Source organism: Phyllobates terribilis, unplaced genomic scaffold (assembly GCF_046119375.1).
Source record: "Phyllobates terribilis strain yellow unplaced genomic scaffold, ASM4611937v1 Scaffold_9__5_contigs__length_417890890, whole genome shotgun sequence".
NCBI lineage: Eukaryota > Metazoa > Chordata > Amphibia > Anura > Dendrobatidae > Phyllobates > Phyllobates terribilis.
Window position 1 is genome coordinate 3,644,782 of NW_027362769.1, and position 16,854 is coordinate 3,661,635.

Here is a 16,854-nt window from a genome sequence, read left to right on the forward strand (position 1 = left end):
CCAGCCTGTCATCCCGCAGACACTGAGAAGCGCAGGCTTGCTTGCGCTCCTCAGTGTCAGGCTGTGACGGCATCCAGATGAGCCGAGGTCATGTCCAATGAACTCAGCTCACCTCATGCACGTCACTGACAGCGTGGGAAAATTCTCCTGCGCTCAGCGGTTCAGCAGGAGAATTCTCTCACGCTCACCGCATGCGCAAGAGAATTCTCCCACGCTGTCAGTGACGTGCATGAGGTGAGCAGAGTTCATTGTCGGCTCATCTGGATGCCGTCACAGCCAGACACTGAGGAGCGCAAGCATGCCTGCGCTTCTCGGTGTCTGCGGGATGACAGGCTGGATGGCAGCTCTCTGCTGCGGTCCAGCCTGTCATCTCGATGTAGCAGAGCTGGAGCTGTCCTGGGAACCATCGAAAAGTAAGGATGATGTTGCTTTATTATTTTTCTTTTATTGCAGGAGATCGTTGGCTTCAGCTGGAATGGGCGTGATGGTAAGTATGGTTTAATTTAGAACAATAAAGAATTGTGTGTTTATTTCAATTAAAGGACTTTATTCTGGGTGTTTGTGTTTTTTTTTTTTACTTTGACTACGGGGTTAGTAATGGGGGTGTCTTATAGACGCCTCTCCATTACTAACCTGGGCTTGATGTCAGCTGGCATTATAAGCTGACATCAACCCCTGCCCTATTACCCCACTGCCACCACTACAGGGCAGTGGGAAGAGCGAGGCTAAGTGCCAGAATTGGCGCATCCTATGGATGCGCCATTTCTGGGACGGCTGGTGTTTCTAGCCTGGGAGGGGGCCAATATTCATGGCACCCTTCTTGGGCTATTAATATCAGCCCCCAGCTGTCTGCCTAGCCTTTGCTAGCTATTAAATTAGGGGGGACCCCACGTCATTTTTTGGGGGGTCCCCCATTTTAATAGCTAGTAAAGGCTATGTATTCAGCTGGGGGCTGATATTAGTAGCCTGGGAAGCTCCGTGGGTATTACCCCCTTCCCAGGCTTCAAACATCTGCCCCAGCCGTCTGCTTTACCTCCGCTAGAGACTAAAATTAAGGGGAACCCCACGCCAATTTTTTTTTTTAAATAAATCCTTTATTTTAACACTAAATGACAAGTACAGTAATCAACACTATCACTGTACTTCTTATATATGTGACTGACATGTTTCTATCTATCTAATCTATGTGTGATACTCTATTCTTTCTATTCTAAATTGTCGGGTACCACTGCTGAATTGCCAGCCGGCTTTTTTAAAGAGACGGTGCATGAAAATACTATTTTTTTTAATAAATCCTTTACACTAAATGACAAGTACAGTAAGCTGAGCGCTGCTATCCAGCTTGTCATCCTTCAGAGACACTGCAGAGCGCAGGCATTTTGGGAACTTCCGATTCCGGTATTCAATATTCTAAAAGTATCGGAACTCCGTATCGGAACTCAGATACTGAAATATCGGTTATCGACCGATATTCGCAGTATCAGAAAGCTCAACACTAGTGATAAGATGACGTTTTCAGCAGTACCATGTTTTATTTACATTTGTCTGTTTGATCGCGTTTTATTCCATTTTTTGTTTGGCTGTATGATGACAAAGCACCGCTTTTTGTTTCGTTTTTATTTTTATTTTTTACAGTGTTCACTAAAGGGGTTAACTGGTGGAGCAGTTTTATAGGTCAGGTCGTTCCGGACACGGCGATATAAAATGTGTACTTTTATCGTTTTTTCCCCCCATATTAAATATTTATGGGTACAGCATATATATTTTTTTAATATATATATTTTTTTCACTTTGACACTTTCACTTTTATACTTTGTCCCGCTATGGGACTTTCATTTTTTGAAGACTGATCGCTTGCATAGCATAGAGATGCAGCAGCATCATCTCTATGCTATGCAGGCTGCCAGCCCTGCAGACACTTTACTTTGATAGTTCACTGCGCATGATCAAAGTAACTTACTGATGCTGGCGACCGTTCCTGGCACATAGTAAAGGGTGTCAGGTGTGAGAATCAGCTGACACCCGGTGGCGATCGCCAAACACAGCTTCTGTGCGGGTGTGATCACACGGTGTATAATAGTCCGTACCTGGCACAATAGACTCAGGGCACAGGGACATACTATTACTGAATGGCAGTAAGGGGTTAAATCAGTCATGTCACACAAAATAGCTAAACAACATTTTCCACGCGTCTACTTTACATCAGCACAATTTTTTTTTAACTATTTTTTTGTTAGGAAGTTATAAGGGCTAAAAGTTGACCAGTGTTTTGTAAATTTTGTTGGAAAAATGAGCAAACTATTTTTTTTTTAGGGATCACATAACATTTGACTTTGAGGTGTCTATATGACAGAACATATCCAAAAGTGACACCATCCTAAAAATTGCACCCCTCAAGGTGCTCAAAACCACATTCAGGGTATGTGCACACGATGCAGAAATGCTCAGGATTTTTTCCTGAGCGTTTCTGCATCTCTCTGGCAGGAAAAAACGCATGCGGATTGTACATGCGGTTTCCTGCCAGGGACATGCGGAAATGAAGCGGTCTTCACTTTCATTTCCGCATGCGGGTTGACAAGCGCTTCCCAAGTGATTTTAGCATCACTTGGAAAGTGCTTGTCAACTTCACACTATATAAATCCATGCAACCGGCATGGATTTATATAGTGTGTGATGTCAAAAAATAAAAAATAAATCTATACGTTACCATCTGATGGCCCCCGGTGTCCTGCTTCATCGGTCCCGGCTGCCGGCAGTGAAGACTGTAGGACCTTCCGACGTCAGCGTCACGTGACCCGTCACATGACTCTGACGTCAGCGAAGGTCCTTCATTCAACCGCGAAGTGCGCTGGAAGCCGGCAGGACGCAGCGCGGGCCGTCAGAAGGTGAGAATATATATATATTTTTTATTTTATTCTTTTTTTTTTTAATGGTACCTGGGTCTGGATGAGAGTCCTCTCATCCACACCCGGGTACCATCCGCACATTAGACCGCATGAAAAGCGCATCAACATATACAGTGATGCGGATTCCATGCGGTCTAATGCAAGTCAATGGCGGCAAAAGAGCAGCGTTTCCGCAAAGTTAATTGACATGCTGCGGATTTTTGACCGCAGCGTTTACGCTGCGGAAAAATCCGCATCATGGGCACAGCACATGCGGATTTCCATTGGGGAACATTGCTGCCCTTCTACCATGCGTTTTTCATGCGTTTCCGCGGCGTTTACGCAACTGCAAAAACGCCGCGGAAACGCATGAAAAACGCATCGTGTGAACTCAGCCTCAAGAAGTTTATTAACTTCAAAGAAATTAATGGAATGTGGAAGGAAAAAAATGAACATTTAAATTTTTTCACAAAATGTTTTACTTTAGACCCACAATTTTCATTTTTCACAAGGGTAACAGGAGAAAATAGACCCCAAAATTTGTTGTGCATCTTCTCCTGAGCACGAAGGTACCCCATATGTGGGAGAAAACCACTGTTTGGACGCATAGCAGGGCTTGGAAGAGAAGGAGTGCCATTTGACTTTATGAATGCAAAACACCAAGGTTACTTACCGGTAGCCGGTTTTTCCTGAGCCCATGACAGCACACCTTGAGAGAGGATCCGCCCCACCAAGGACAGGAAACCGTCTGAAATAAAAGGGCGGCACCTCTCCCTCGCTTCAGTTGTTTACAGAGCATTGAGAGGACCTCCCTAAACAGGTTAGGCATATAACCAACACCACAATATACATATACACACCACCCAAAACAGCGCACACCAGGGTGTGAGAAACATAGAAAAAATAGGGGTGGAAACTACGGGTGCTGTCATGGGCTTAGGAAAAACCGGCTACCGGTAAGTAACCTTGGTGTTTTCCCCTCCCCCATGACAGCACACCTTGAGAGAATTTTGGAGAATTTATGAGCACCCTAAGGAGGGACCACCGCCTGAAGTACCCTTCTCCCAAAGGTGAGATCAGAAGAGGACAGATCCAACCGACAGTGCTTAAAGAAGGTGGATGGTGTAGACCAAGTAGCAGCCCTACATATCTGCTCGATCGAGACGTCTGCTCTCTCTGCCCAGGAGGTTGCGACGGCTCTGGTGGAATGAGCCCTCACATTGTCCGGGGCTGGAACCCCTGTGGACGTATAGGCTAAGCAAATGGCCTCCCTGAGCCACCTAGAGATGGTACCCTTGGACACCCCATGACCTTTCCTACACCCTTGAAAGGCCAGGAACAAAGAATAGTCTTTCCTCCACAGACTAGTCATGTGAATGTACTGTAGCAGGGACCTCCTAACATCTAGGCTATGGAACCTGACTTCCCCTGGGTTCTTGGGATTGCTGCAGAACGAGGGTAGCACAATCTCCTGACTACGGTGAAATCTAGATACCACCTTGGTAAGGTATGCTGGATCTGGCCGCAAGGTGACTCTATCCTCAAAGATTTGTGTGTAAGGAGGATTAACCGAGAGGGCCTGCAGATCACCAACCCTACGGGCTGACGTTAAGGCCACTAGGAGGATGGTCTTAAGGGTGAGAATTTTTGTAGAGACCTTGTGTAGGGGTTTGAACGGTTCACTAGTAAGCGCGTTCAAGACTAAATTCAGGTCCCAAAGAGGAACACCCATGGACCTAACCAGTCCAGCTCTGGCACAGGACTTGATAAACCTCGAGATCCACTTATTCCCAGCCAGATTACAATTGTAGAGTGCTCCCAAAGCTGAAACCTGAACCTTAAGAGTCCCTGTAGCTAGACCCAGGTCCCGCCCCTTTTGCAGAAATTCCAGGATCCCTCTGATCGGAGGTTTGCTCGATAGCGGGATATCTATAAACTCTAGGAATTTACCCCAAACCCTGCTATAAATCTTAGTTGTAATTGGTTTTCTGCTCCCCAATAAAGTAGAAACTAAGCCTGGTGAAAACCCCTTGCTACTCAATAGTGACCTCTCAAATTCCATGCCGGAAGATGGAACCCCCTGGCCTGGGCATGGAATACTGGTCCCTGCATGAGAAGGTCCGGCCTCTCTGGTAGAATCCAGGGATCTGACACAGACATTAGCTGAAGCAGAGAGAACCAAGGCCTCTTGGGCCAAAAAGGGGCTATCAAAATCACCCTGGCGCCTTCCTCCCGGATCTTCCTCACCATTACTGGAATCATCACTAATGGCGGAAAGGCATAGGCCTTCCTGAACCCCCAAGGAATCTGGAGGGCATCTACAGCATGGGGATTTTCTGCCAGATTTAGGGAGCAAAATCTCTGCACCTTCCTGTTTGCCCTTGTGGCGAACAGGTCTATGTCTGGCTGCCCCCATAAAGGGACAATCTGATAGAAGACCTTCGGGTTTAACCCCCACTACCCCTGTCTTAGGGTATGGCGGCTTAGAAAATCTGCTTTCACGTTTTCTACCCCCTTTATGTGAAGGGCGCTGAGGGATAGGAGGTTTCGCTCTGCTAGACGAAAGATCCTGTCTGCCACCACCATCAGAGGGCGTGACCTTGTCCCTCCCCGGTGATTCACATAGGCTACTGCTGTCCGGTTGTCGGACCTGACCTGGACATGGTGACTTTGGATGTGAGGGAGGAAGCACCTGAGGGATCTTTCTACTGCCCAAAGCTCCTTTATGTTTGAGGATGCTCCCCTCTCGTGGTAAGCCCAGTGACCCTGTATTGAGAGTTCTGCCAGATGACCCCCCCAACCGGAACTGCTTGCGTCGGTCGTAATTACCCGATCTACTGGTCTGGACCACTGAACGCCTGCGGTCAAATTTCCCCTGACTGTCCACCACGAAAGGGAATCTACTACTTCTGGGGAGAGAGCCTGCCTTCTAAATGCCCGTTGCAGGACCTCTGTGCTGACAGGACCTCCCACTGAAGCCGCCTCATATGCCCCTGGGCCCACATTACTGCTGGGAGACAGGCCGTCATAGAACCCAGGAGGGACATTGCCTCTCTCAGAGACATCTCTGGAGCTTGAATGGCCTTCGAGACTAATGCAACCAACCTGCAGATTTTGTCCTCTGGGAGGAAGCAGGTTTGGTGACGAGAGTCTAGGATTAGACCAAGAAAGGTCTGAGTCCTGGAGGGGGTTAGTCTTGATTTTTGGAAATTCACTAACCACCCCAGCTGATACAACACTTCCGTGACCACTAGGAGCTGACTGGAGCAGTGGGCTTCTGTTTTCCCTATTATCAAGAAGTCGTCTAAATATGGCACGATCACTACATTCTTGATCCGTAGGAAGGCTGTCACTTTTGCTATTAGTTTCGTAAATATTCTCGGGGAAATGGAGAGGCCAAAGGGTAGGGCAGCAAACTGAAAATGCCTCAGCTTCCCCTGAATAAACAGGGCTACTCTCAGATACTTCTGATACTCTGGATGGATTGGGATGTGATAATATGCGTCCTTCAATTCTATAACAGCCATAAAGCAGTTGCGATGTAAGAGCTTTACTGCCGAGCTTACTGACTCCATCTTGAAAGTCTGGTTTTCTACTACTTGGTTCAGACTCCTGAGGTTGATGATGGTCCTTAAGGACCCGTTTGTTTTTTTTCATCATGAATAGTGGGGAATAGAACCCCTTCCCTCTCTGTGGTGCTGGTACTTCGAGAAGGACCTGCTTTCCTATTAACTCTAACACTTCTGTTTCCAGGGCTAACTGTTCTTCCTGGACCTTTCGTAGGGGGGGTAACCACAAAGGTCCGCCAGGGGGTCTGGCTGAACTGGATCTTCAGGCGCCCACTGATAATTTTCAGAATCCAGGGGTTTGTTGTTATCGCGTCCCAAGCTGGAAGAAAGTGGGAAAGCCTTCCACCCACTTCCAGCCTGGCGTCATTGGGATGATCTCTTTGAACTCGAGGATGGTCCTCCAAACATGTAGCCCGACTCCTTTTTGGACTTGGCTTCCCATCTCCTTTTGTCTCCCGGAGGACGACCCCGATTAAATTTCCTCCTCCGAAAACTAAATCTTCTTGGTTCCCCCGAAAATCCCGGGAACCCTTTGCTTTTATCGCCTGCTTTTTCTAACAGGTCTTCTAACTTTTGGCCAAACAGGAGTCTACCGTCACACGGGAGGGAGCACAGCTTCTGTTTCGAAGGTAGGTCGCCTGGGCAACCTTTGAGCCACAAGGCCCGCCTGGCTGCGTTGGATAGTCCCGCTGCCCTAGCTGACAGTTTGACCGAGTCTGCTGAAGAGTTGGCCAGGAAGGCTGATGCTGTTTGTATTAGAGGTAGATCCGCAAGTATTGCCTGTCTGGAGACCTTTTTATTTTTAAGCTGGTCTTCCAGCTGTTGGAGCCACACCATCAAGGACCTCGCCACACAGGTGCTAGCCACCGCTGGTTTTAGGCCTCCTGCCGCCACCTCCCACGTGTGGCGCAGGAAGGAGTCAGCTCTTTTATCCAGGGCATCTTTTAGGACGCCAGAGTCCTCCAAGGGCAGGGAAGATCTCATCGATGACCTTGCCACAGTCCCATCCACCTTGGGGATCTTATCCCAAGGTTCCGCATCCTTCTCTTCGAAGGGGTACCTTCTTTTGGAGAAGGAGGGTAAAGCCCCTGATCTCTCTGGTCTCCTCCACTCCCGGTCAATGAGGCCCTGAATCTTACTGTTAACCAGAAATGAGCGTCTCTTTTTCTCTCCCAAGCCCGCAAACATGATGTCCTCCCGGGATTTAGATGCTTTCTCTTCCTCCAGACCCATGGTTGATCTTACTGCCCTAACCAGTCTGTCTGTATTCTCAATGGGGAAGCAGGGTCTACCGCCACCCGATGAGGAAGAGGACGATGAATCCCACTGCTCCTCGGACTGGGAGGAATCAGAGACGGAGGAAACCTCTCTACGGGGTCTTTTCTTCCCTCTAAGGAACCCTTTCAGGGACCCCTGAACTTCTGCATGTACTATGGACTTTAAATTTGCAGCAAAATCCTGGGAATTCTCAGCTATAGTTTTGGTCACACAGCCCTGGCAAAGTGGTTTCTGCTACTCTACTGAGAGAGAAGTTTGGCAAAGGGCACACATTCTATGCTTTTGCTTGGCACTGCTCTTCTTAGGCTCCTAAAAAAAGGAAGCACATAAGAGACTTCCCGTTACTAACCAGGTCACAAACGGGTACCGGATTCGGAGGCTGCTGCGAAACTGATGATTCCATTCTGGATGGTCCTGAGCCACTTGAAGCCTTACTCCTGCGGCTGCCACTACGATTACTTGAGCGGCTGTCTGTATGCGATGCATCCCTCTGCTTTTTCTGTTGCTGAGGGGGGGGGGGGGGGGGTAAGCTGCTGCTCCTGGCTATCTGGGTCAGCCATGTTTCAGAAGCGCACCACGCTTCCAGGATAGCTCCCCCCCCTTAAAAATAGGGCCATCCAGCCTCCTCCGGTCTGTGAGCCCTCCACCCTTCCTCAGGCCGGAGCTCCGTAAAAAAAAAACGACCTGGAACGCTCCGATGGGCGCCGCCATCTTGGATCGGCGCCGTGACGTCAGGCGCGTCACACTCGGAAGCGTTCCACACTGCAGGGGGAGGACGGCGCTGCGTTCTCCGGGAGGACAGAGCCTGCCTCACCGCGTGCGCCTCGCTCGGCGCAGACACCCCAGGGGAAGCTGCGGACGGCGCTTCTGGGACACTGAACCCGGTGCACAGGCCAGTGCCCGCTCTTCCACACCGGGACAGCCCCAGGTAAGTCTTCTTTCTTCCAGACAGGTTCCCCATCAAGGACAGGAAACCAACTGAAGCGAGGGAGAGGTGCCGCCCTTTTATTTCAGACGGTTTCCAGTCCTTGGTGGGGCGGATCCTCTCTCAAGGTGTGCTGTCATGGGGGAGGGGAAAATTTGCTGGAATAATTAGTGGATGCCATGTTGCGTTTCAAGACCTCCTGATGTGCCTAAACAGTGGAACCCCCCCCAAGTGACCCCATTTTGGAAACTAGACCCCTCAAGGAACTTATTTAGATGTGTGGTGAGCACCTTGAACCCCCCAAGTGCTTCAAAGAAGTTTATAACGTAGAACCACAGAAAAAAAAAAAACACATTTTCCACATTTTTCCCACAAAAATGTTTTCAGCTGCCAGTTTTTTTTCCCCACAAAATTAAAAGGAGAAATTTGACCCCAAAATTTGTTGTGCAATTTCTCCTGAGCACGCAGATACCCCATATGTGCGGGAAAACTATTGTTTGGTTGCATGGCAGGGTTCAGAAAGGAGGGAGTGACGTTTGGAATGCAGACTTTGATGGAATGGTCTGCTGGTGTCATGTCGTGTTTGGAGAGCCCATGATGTGCCTAAACAGTGGAAAACCCCCCTCAAGTGACCCCATTTTGGAAACTAGACCCCTCAAGGAATTTATCTAGATGTGTGGGGAGCCCCTTGAACCCACAGGTGCTTCACATAATTTTACAATGTAGATCTGTAAAAATAAAAATATATTTTTTTTTCCACAAAAATGTTGTTTTAGCCCCAATTTTTTATTTTCACAAGGATGGCATTGCCATAGTTAGCCATCATTTTTCCATATTTCGGGCGACAGTCAGGTGAGGGCTTATTTTTGTGGGACAGGCTGACGTTATTGGTACCATTTTAGGGCAAATTAAATTTTTTGACTACTTTCTATTCCGATTTTTTGGAGGAAGAATGAAGAAAAACCAGCAATTCAGGAATAGTTTTTTATTTTTATGCCGTTCCGCGTGCGGTAAAATTGATAAGGCAGCTTTATGCTTCAGGTCACTACGATTACAGCGATACCACATTTATATAGTTTTTTTAGGTTTTGGTGCTTTCACACAAAAACGGTTTTAGAAAAAAAAAATATTTTTAAATTGCTTTATTCTGAGAGCTATAACTTATTTTTCTGCTGATGGAGCTGTATGGCGGCTTCTTTTTTTTTTGCAGGACAAGATCACGTTATCAGACACACCTTATTTATTTACATTCATCTTTTTGATCGCATTTTATTCCACTATTTGTTCGGCAGTATGATAAAAAAAAAAAGGCAAAAAATTTTGCTTTATCTACAGTTATCACTGAAGGGGTTAACTAGTGGGATAGTTTTATAGTTCGTGTTGACTGGAAGCAGTAATACCAAATGGGTACTGTTCTAGTTTTTTTTTTTCATAAAAATATTTATTTCTGGGTACTATGTACTGCTTTTTTTTTTTTTTACTTTGTCCCTTCATGGGACTTTCACTTTTTTCAGCCGGATAGCTTATAAAGCATAGTTATGTAGGACCATTGCTATGCCTTTTAAACAGCAAACTTGCTACACCATGTTCTGAGCTCTGACGACCCAGATATCAATCGCAGCATTTAGCAGGTTAAAGTGCTGGAAGCAGTGAGGGGCACCAATCCTAGCACTGAGTGCCGGATGTCAGCTGTCAGAATTAGTCGACACCAAGCTGCGATCGCCCTTGGGTATATATATTGCATTGGTTGTTAAGTCCTTCCTGACCATGACGTATATATACTGCAAATGTCGTTGCTAAAATGTAGTTGCTGCACTGTTGCCACTGATGAAGGCTTTGCCCAAAGTGTAAAGCCGGGTGGGCGGGGGTAATACAGTAATCCTCTTCAGGTGTCCGCTTCTTCATCTCCCCCCTCCCTCCAGCCCTCCCGAGGAAGGAGGGGACGACTTCCCCCACCTGCTTCCTGAAGCCCGATTCCCAGGTGCCTGGGCTGTAAGTGACCCGACTTCAGGTAGTGCCGGAGCCCACAACAGGTAGAAATGGGCGACAGCCCCCCTGTGTCACCCACACTAATGCCTGCTCCCGCATAGGAGGGGGAAACCCCAAGGACAGTCTGATGTGTTGGGGGTGGTAGCCCCAGCAATGTTGCCCCTCCATTTTGAGGAACGTGACCCTGGTTCCGGCAGTCAGCTCTTGCGTGATTCTGCTATCTTTGCTGCCCACTCAGCACATTACACTGTATGGATGACTAATTGAATCCAAATTTTTTCAATTCTTTTTTTGGAGTGTTATATACCACAGAAATGTACCCCAAAGCACGTAATACTCTATGGATGACAATATAGTCAATTTTTTTACTCAAACAAAAAATAAAGAATGTGGTTCACTGCCACAGCTATATGTTTAGATAAGAACTGCTAAGCCCTGCCTAGAGACTGTATTCAGCCACCCTACCTGCTCCTGCAACTGTCCCTATCTATGCTAAATGCAGAATCTGATACAAACAGCAAAGAAGCACGGTTAATACAGATGCTGAAAAATCATACCAACTACAGGACTCTGGATTCATTAACCCCTTTAAAGCCTGGGGCATATTAGTATGCCCCCAGGCCATCACCCCCAGTTAAGTTCAGTGAGGGCTCCGGCGCTGAACCGGGCACATGTCAGCTGATTTATACAGCTGACATGTGCCCGCAACAGCCGCAGGTGGAATCGCGACCCAGCCACGGCTGTTAACCAGTTAAATGCCGCTGTCAATCTCTGACAGCGGCATTTAACATTGCCGCACCAGAAGGGCGGCATTAGCCCCGCCCATCGGTGACACCATAACATCAAAGCAGGTCACCGATGCGTGGGCATGACAACCTAGACTGCTGCTGCTTCTATGGAGACTATAGAAGCATGCAAAAAATTTATATTATATATATATATATATATATATATATATATATATATATATATATATATATATATATATATATATATTTTTTTTTTCTATTAAAATCGCCCCCCTTTCGCCCCATTCAAAATAAAATAACCCCCCCCCATTAACACATATTTGGTATTGCCACGTTCAGAATCGCTCGATCAATATAAAAAATAATTCATCCGATCTGTGAACGGCGTAAAGAGAAAAAAAAAATACGTTGTTTTTTTTTGGTCACCGCAACAAGTGCAATAAAATGCAATAACGGGTGATCCACACCCCCAAAAAAAATCAATAAAAATGTCAGCTCGGCAGGCAAAAAATAAGCCCTCACCCGGCCCCAGATCCCGAAAAATGGAGATGCTCGGGTCTCGGAAAATGGCGCCATTTTTTTATCTTTTAAGCAAACTTTGGATATTTTTTTTCACCACTTAAATAAATAAGAACATGTTTGGTGTCGAAGAACTTGTAATGACCTGGAGAATAAGAATGGCAGGTCAGTTTTAGCATTCAGTGAACGTGGTAAAAAAACACACAAAAAACAACTGTGGTATTGCACTTTTTTTGCAATTTCACCGCACTTGGAATTTTTTTCCCGTTTTCCCGTACATGATATCGTAAAACCAGTAATGTCGTTCAAAAAGTACAACTCGTCCCGCAAAAAATAAGCCCTTACATGGTCATATTGACCAAAAAATAAAACCGCTATGTCTCTGGGAACAAGGGGAGCAAAAAACGAAAACGCAAAAACGGAAAATCCCAAGGTCATTAAGGGGTTAAACTATGCACACACAGGCCTGGAAAAGTACTCTCTCTCCAATAAGAACTGTGCAATAGTGTCAGTGTGCGAGCGTGGCAGAGCCTGCTCTTTTACAACCAGTGGTGTTGTCATAGGGCCAGCCAATCACAGTAAGGTTGCTAAGAAGATGGCTTCGGCATTACAGTGACTGGCAGGCAATCCCTGCATGATTAGTAGCTGTGTAACAAGCGCCAAACAAGTGGGGCAGGGATTCGAGTTTCAAATTTGAGCACCAGCTAATGCTTACCAAGTGACGAGCACATCTGGAGCACCTAGATACTCGATTGATATCCAAGTATCACAGAGTATGTTCACTCACCCCTAATACATATTTTACTACTTTTCAGCTTCAGTGCGTAAATCTAAAAACATACCTGTCAGCAATGCGACCAACCAAATCAATGCAGTTCTCCTGTACTTTTTCATGCCTGTTTTTCAAAATGGGTGTAAGTCTTGGCAGTAAATCTTTTATTGGTGGAGTCATTTTATGCATACCTATTAGAAACAAACAATAAGTAAGGGGGCAACTAATATAATCTAGCATATGGATAGATTATGTAATAATGGATATATACATATACACATATGATTGAATACATACGTATATATATATTGCATGCATACACTGCTCAAAAAGAAAGGGAACACTAACATACCACATCCTAGATATCACTGAATTAAATATTTCAGTTGCAGATCTTTATTCATTACATAGTGGAATGCGTTGAGAACAATAAAACAAAAATGATCAATGTAAATCAAAATTAATATCCCATGGAGGTCTGGTTTGGAATGATACTCAAAATTAAAGTGGAAAATCAAATTACATGCTGACCCAACTTCAGTGGAAATGCCTCAAGACACGGAAATGATGCTCAGTATTGTGTGTGGCCTCTACGTGCCTATAGGACCTCCCTACAGCACCTGGGCATGCTCCTGATGAGGCGGCGGATGATCTCTTGAGGGATCTTCTCCCAGACCTGGATTAAAGCTCCACAGTCTGTGGTGCAAAGTGGCGTTGGTGGATGGAATGAGACATGATGTCCCATATGTGGTCGATAGGATTCTGGTCTAGGGAATGGGCAGGTCAGTCCAAAGCATCAATGCCTTTATCATGCAGGAATTGCTGACACTTCAGCAACATGAGGCCTAGCACTGTCATGCATCAGAAGGAACCCAGGACCTAGTGCACTATGGTCTCATAATGGGTCTGAGGATCTCGTATAGCACAGAGGACTGTGCGGCCCTCCAAAGAAATGTCTCCACACACCATTACTGACCCACTGCCAAACCGGTCATGCAGAAGGATGTTGCAGGCAACAGAACTTTTTCCACGGCGTCTCCAGACTGCCACGACTGTCACATGTGCTCAGTGTAAACCTGCTCTCATCCGTGACGAACACAGGGCGCCAAGGTTGAATCTGCCAATCTTGGTGTTCTCTGGCAAATGCTAGTCGCCCTGCGCGATGTTGCAAAGCACAACAAACCCACTTGTGGACGTTGGGCCCTCATGGAGTCTGTTTCTGACAGTTCGAGCAGACACATGGATGTTAGTGGCCTGCTGGAGGTCATTTTGCAGGGCTCTGGCACTGCTCCTCCTGTTCCTACTTGCACAAAGGAGGAGACAGCTGTCCTGCTGTTGGGTTATTGCCCTCCTATGGCCCCCTTCACGTCTCCTCATGTACCAGGAGACAGGCCAGTACATTATCCATTTGTCCAGAGAATCACAGTGCTCTGGACAATGTGCTGACCGACACAGCTACCCTTTTGTTGCCAAAGCTCACATTGATGTGCCATCCTGGATGAGCTGCACTACCTGAGCAACTTCTGTGGGTTGTACTGTAGACATCGCCTCATGATACTGTACCTCTAGGGGTGAGAGCAATGACAAAATGCAAGAGTGATCAAAACAACAGCCAAAAATGATGAGAACAGAGAAGTGGGCTGTGGTCACCAACTGCAGAACCACTCCGTTATAGGGGGTATCTTGCTAATTGCCTAGCATTTCTACCGGTTATTTCATTTGTACAACAGCAGGAGAAATTGATTCACAATCAGTGTTGATTCATAACTGGACAGGAAGATTTCACAAAAGTGTGACTGATCTGGAGTTACATTGGTATTGTTTAAGTGTTCCCTTTATTTTTATATATAAAAAAGCTATTACCTATAACATTAACAATTGCTTTCAGGGCTCCTAAAATGCTTCCAAGTACTTCAGGATACTCTTCTCCAAGGTACTCGTACAAAACCACACCTAAATGGCCCATCAATTTTTCCTAAATGGAGGAAAAATATAAAAGGTTACAGTGCCAGGTCATTGCTTTGCAGAGTTAGGGACTAAATGTAAACCTACCTCTTGACATGTTTTCATCACAACTGCAGTTCGAGATATTAAATCTGCAGCCTGTTGTCTCACTTTTGCAGATTTGTTGTTCAAGCGCCATAAAACCGTGCCACATATCTGGGGGAGATATGGTTTGACTCTTTTTCCAAGAGCATTGACCACAGTACCAAAACCATTCAGCATTACAGAGTCCTTTTGGGAAAAAACATGCACAAATTTGTTTTCAAATACAAATGGTAAATTAAAAAGGAGTCTCCAATGTTACATCAAAATATACATTAGAAAAGGATTACACACTTTATAAACAGAAAATGGCAAGTAACTCTGTAAATCCATAGCATTATGTTGTACTAATCCACAGTAAGTGTGGGTTAGAGTTCAGAATTTGCAGGATGTGACTCAGTGTATGCAGAAGCTCACATTATTGCACCTCTTACACAAAATATAGGTTGCAAATCCGGATCCATAATAAAAGATTTACAGATTTCAGATTGGTAGGTTCTAATTCAAGCTGCTCTCCATTGTGGCTTTTTTGATTAAACTGTTTGTGAAACCATTGAGGGGTGTTAAATTTTTATATTTATTTATAGAACACACAAAAAAAAAATCATACCATTTTCTAGTATATATGCATTTAAACACTTGTGCCCGTATTCATGGGGTGACGTCTGAAGAGCTTTACAAAACATTTTTTATTTCCTCTTTTGTCACGAAGATATCAGCTTGTAAAGCTTAGGTTATAATTTATGATCAGCTCAACTGGGTGTTACCAGAGATTTATCTCCTGGGGCATGTACATATTCCCCTGCATAATGCCCAATCATAATGAGACAGCCCTGATATTTGCAGCTATTGTTTTAAGTACAGCATATCAAAGTTTGATTATAAAACACTCATCTCATGGCAGTCAGTGTGGAGGGAGAGAAGATCTGCAGATGTGTTTGTAAGCACACAATTCACCTGTACTCCCCCCTACAATGACTGCTATAAAGATTAAATATGAAATGTAAACTAAGAGTCCCCATTCTACAAATTAGGAACATTAATTGTACAAGTTTAATTAAAAATGTAACCACACAGTTGAAACCAGAAGTTTACATACACTATATAAAAATTTAACTAAAAAAAAAAAAAAAAAAAAAAAACAGACTTCAATAAGTTCATACCCAGAAGCGATCCATAATAAAACAAAAGCTTTATTACATATACCGTTTTTTCAGACCATCATGGGGGGAAAAGGGGGTGTGTCTTATGGTCCGAATGTACCGTTTTGTGATGTGGGGGCGGCTGGGGTTGCGGCAGCGTAGGGGGCTGGGGCGGCGATGGAATGGTGTCACCCAGTAACGAGCGGCGGCAGCAGCATATTTGTGGGCGCAGCCATGAATTCACTATGGCCGCGCTAGACATTAGGAGGTGGGCGGTCCCTGGTCCAGATCGCGCGCTGCAGTGACGTTACTAGGAATTCATGGCTGCGCCTACAAATATGCTGCTGCCGCTGCTCGTTGCTGGGTGACACCATTCCATCGCTGCCACAGTCCCCTCCACTTATGCTGCTGCAGCCCCCTGCTGCCGCTGCCCCAGCCGCCTCAGCAGCCCCCAGCCAGTGTGACCCAGCTCCCTGCCTATTGTGGGTCCAGAATAAGAGTCAAGCAAGTTTTTTTTCCACTATTTTCCACCTCTAAAACCTGGGTGCGTCTTATGGTTTGGTGCTTTTTATAGTCTGAAAAATACAGTAATTAAAAATACAATAAAAGGCGAAAATATCCTACAGGGGACACGGTAGTGACAATAATGAATGCAAGTGGAAAATCTATATACCAATATAATGTCACATCTCAACAGGACCTTAAGATGCTTTGCACCTATATGAAGCTAAATTAGCCATAAATCATCACAGAGAAAGTAAGTATAAATATAAGTGCATCTATGTACGTGGCCTAGATAAACCCTAGGTATATAAAAAAGCTATCAGCTACTTGCTATAAAGAATGTAGTGGTAGAGAGGAACATTGTCTATATAGATAGGGGCAACTAGTACTACCAGAAAGGAATAATAGATGCTGAGACTGTAATAAATATGAAATGGCAATTGAGTAGCAAAGTATACCTGTAGTGAAGGCCTATG

At 45.5% G+C, this 16,854-nt stretch overlaps 1 protein-coding gene across 2 annotated transcripts in view; it reads right to left on the reverse strand.

Annotated features, from left to right (window-relative positions):
• Nucleotides 1–16,854, reverse strand: part of SF3B1 (splicing factor 3b subunit 1) — a 277,913-nt gene that overhangs the window by 69,973 nt on the left and 191,086 nt on the right. For both annotated transcript variants that reach the window (XM_073646292.1, XM_073646293.1), the window contains 3 exons: nucleotides 14,739–14,921; nucleotides 14,550–14,661; nucleotides 12,757–12,877 (listed from right to left, as the gene is read on the reverse strand). In XM_073646292.1, coding sequence (XP_073502393.1) covers nucleotides 12,757–12,877; nucleotides 14,550–14,661; nucleotides 14,739–14,921 — 416 coding nt within the window. The remainder of the gene's footprint in view (nucleotides 1–12,756; nucleotides 12,878–14,549; nucleotides 14,662–14,738; nucleotides 14,922–16,854) is intronic.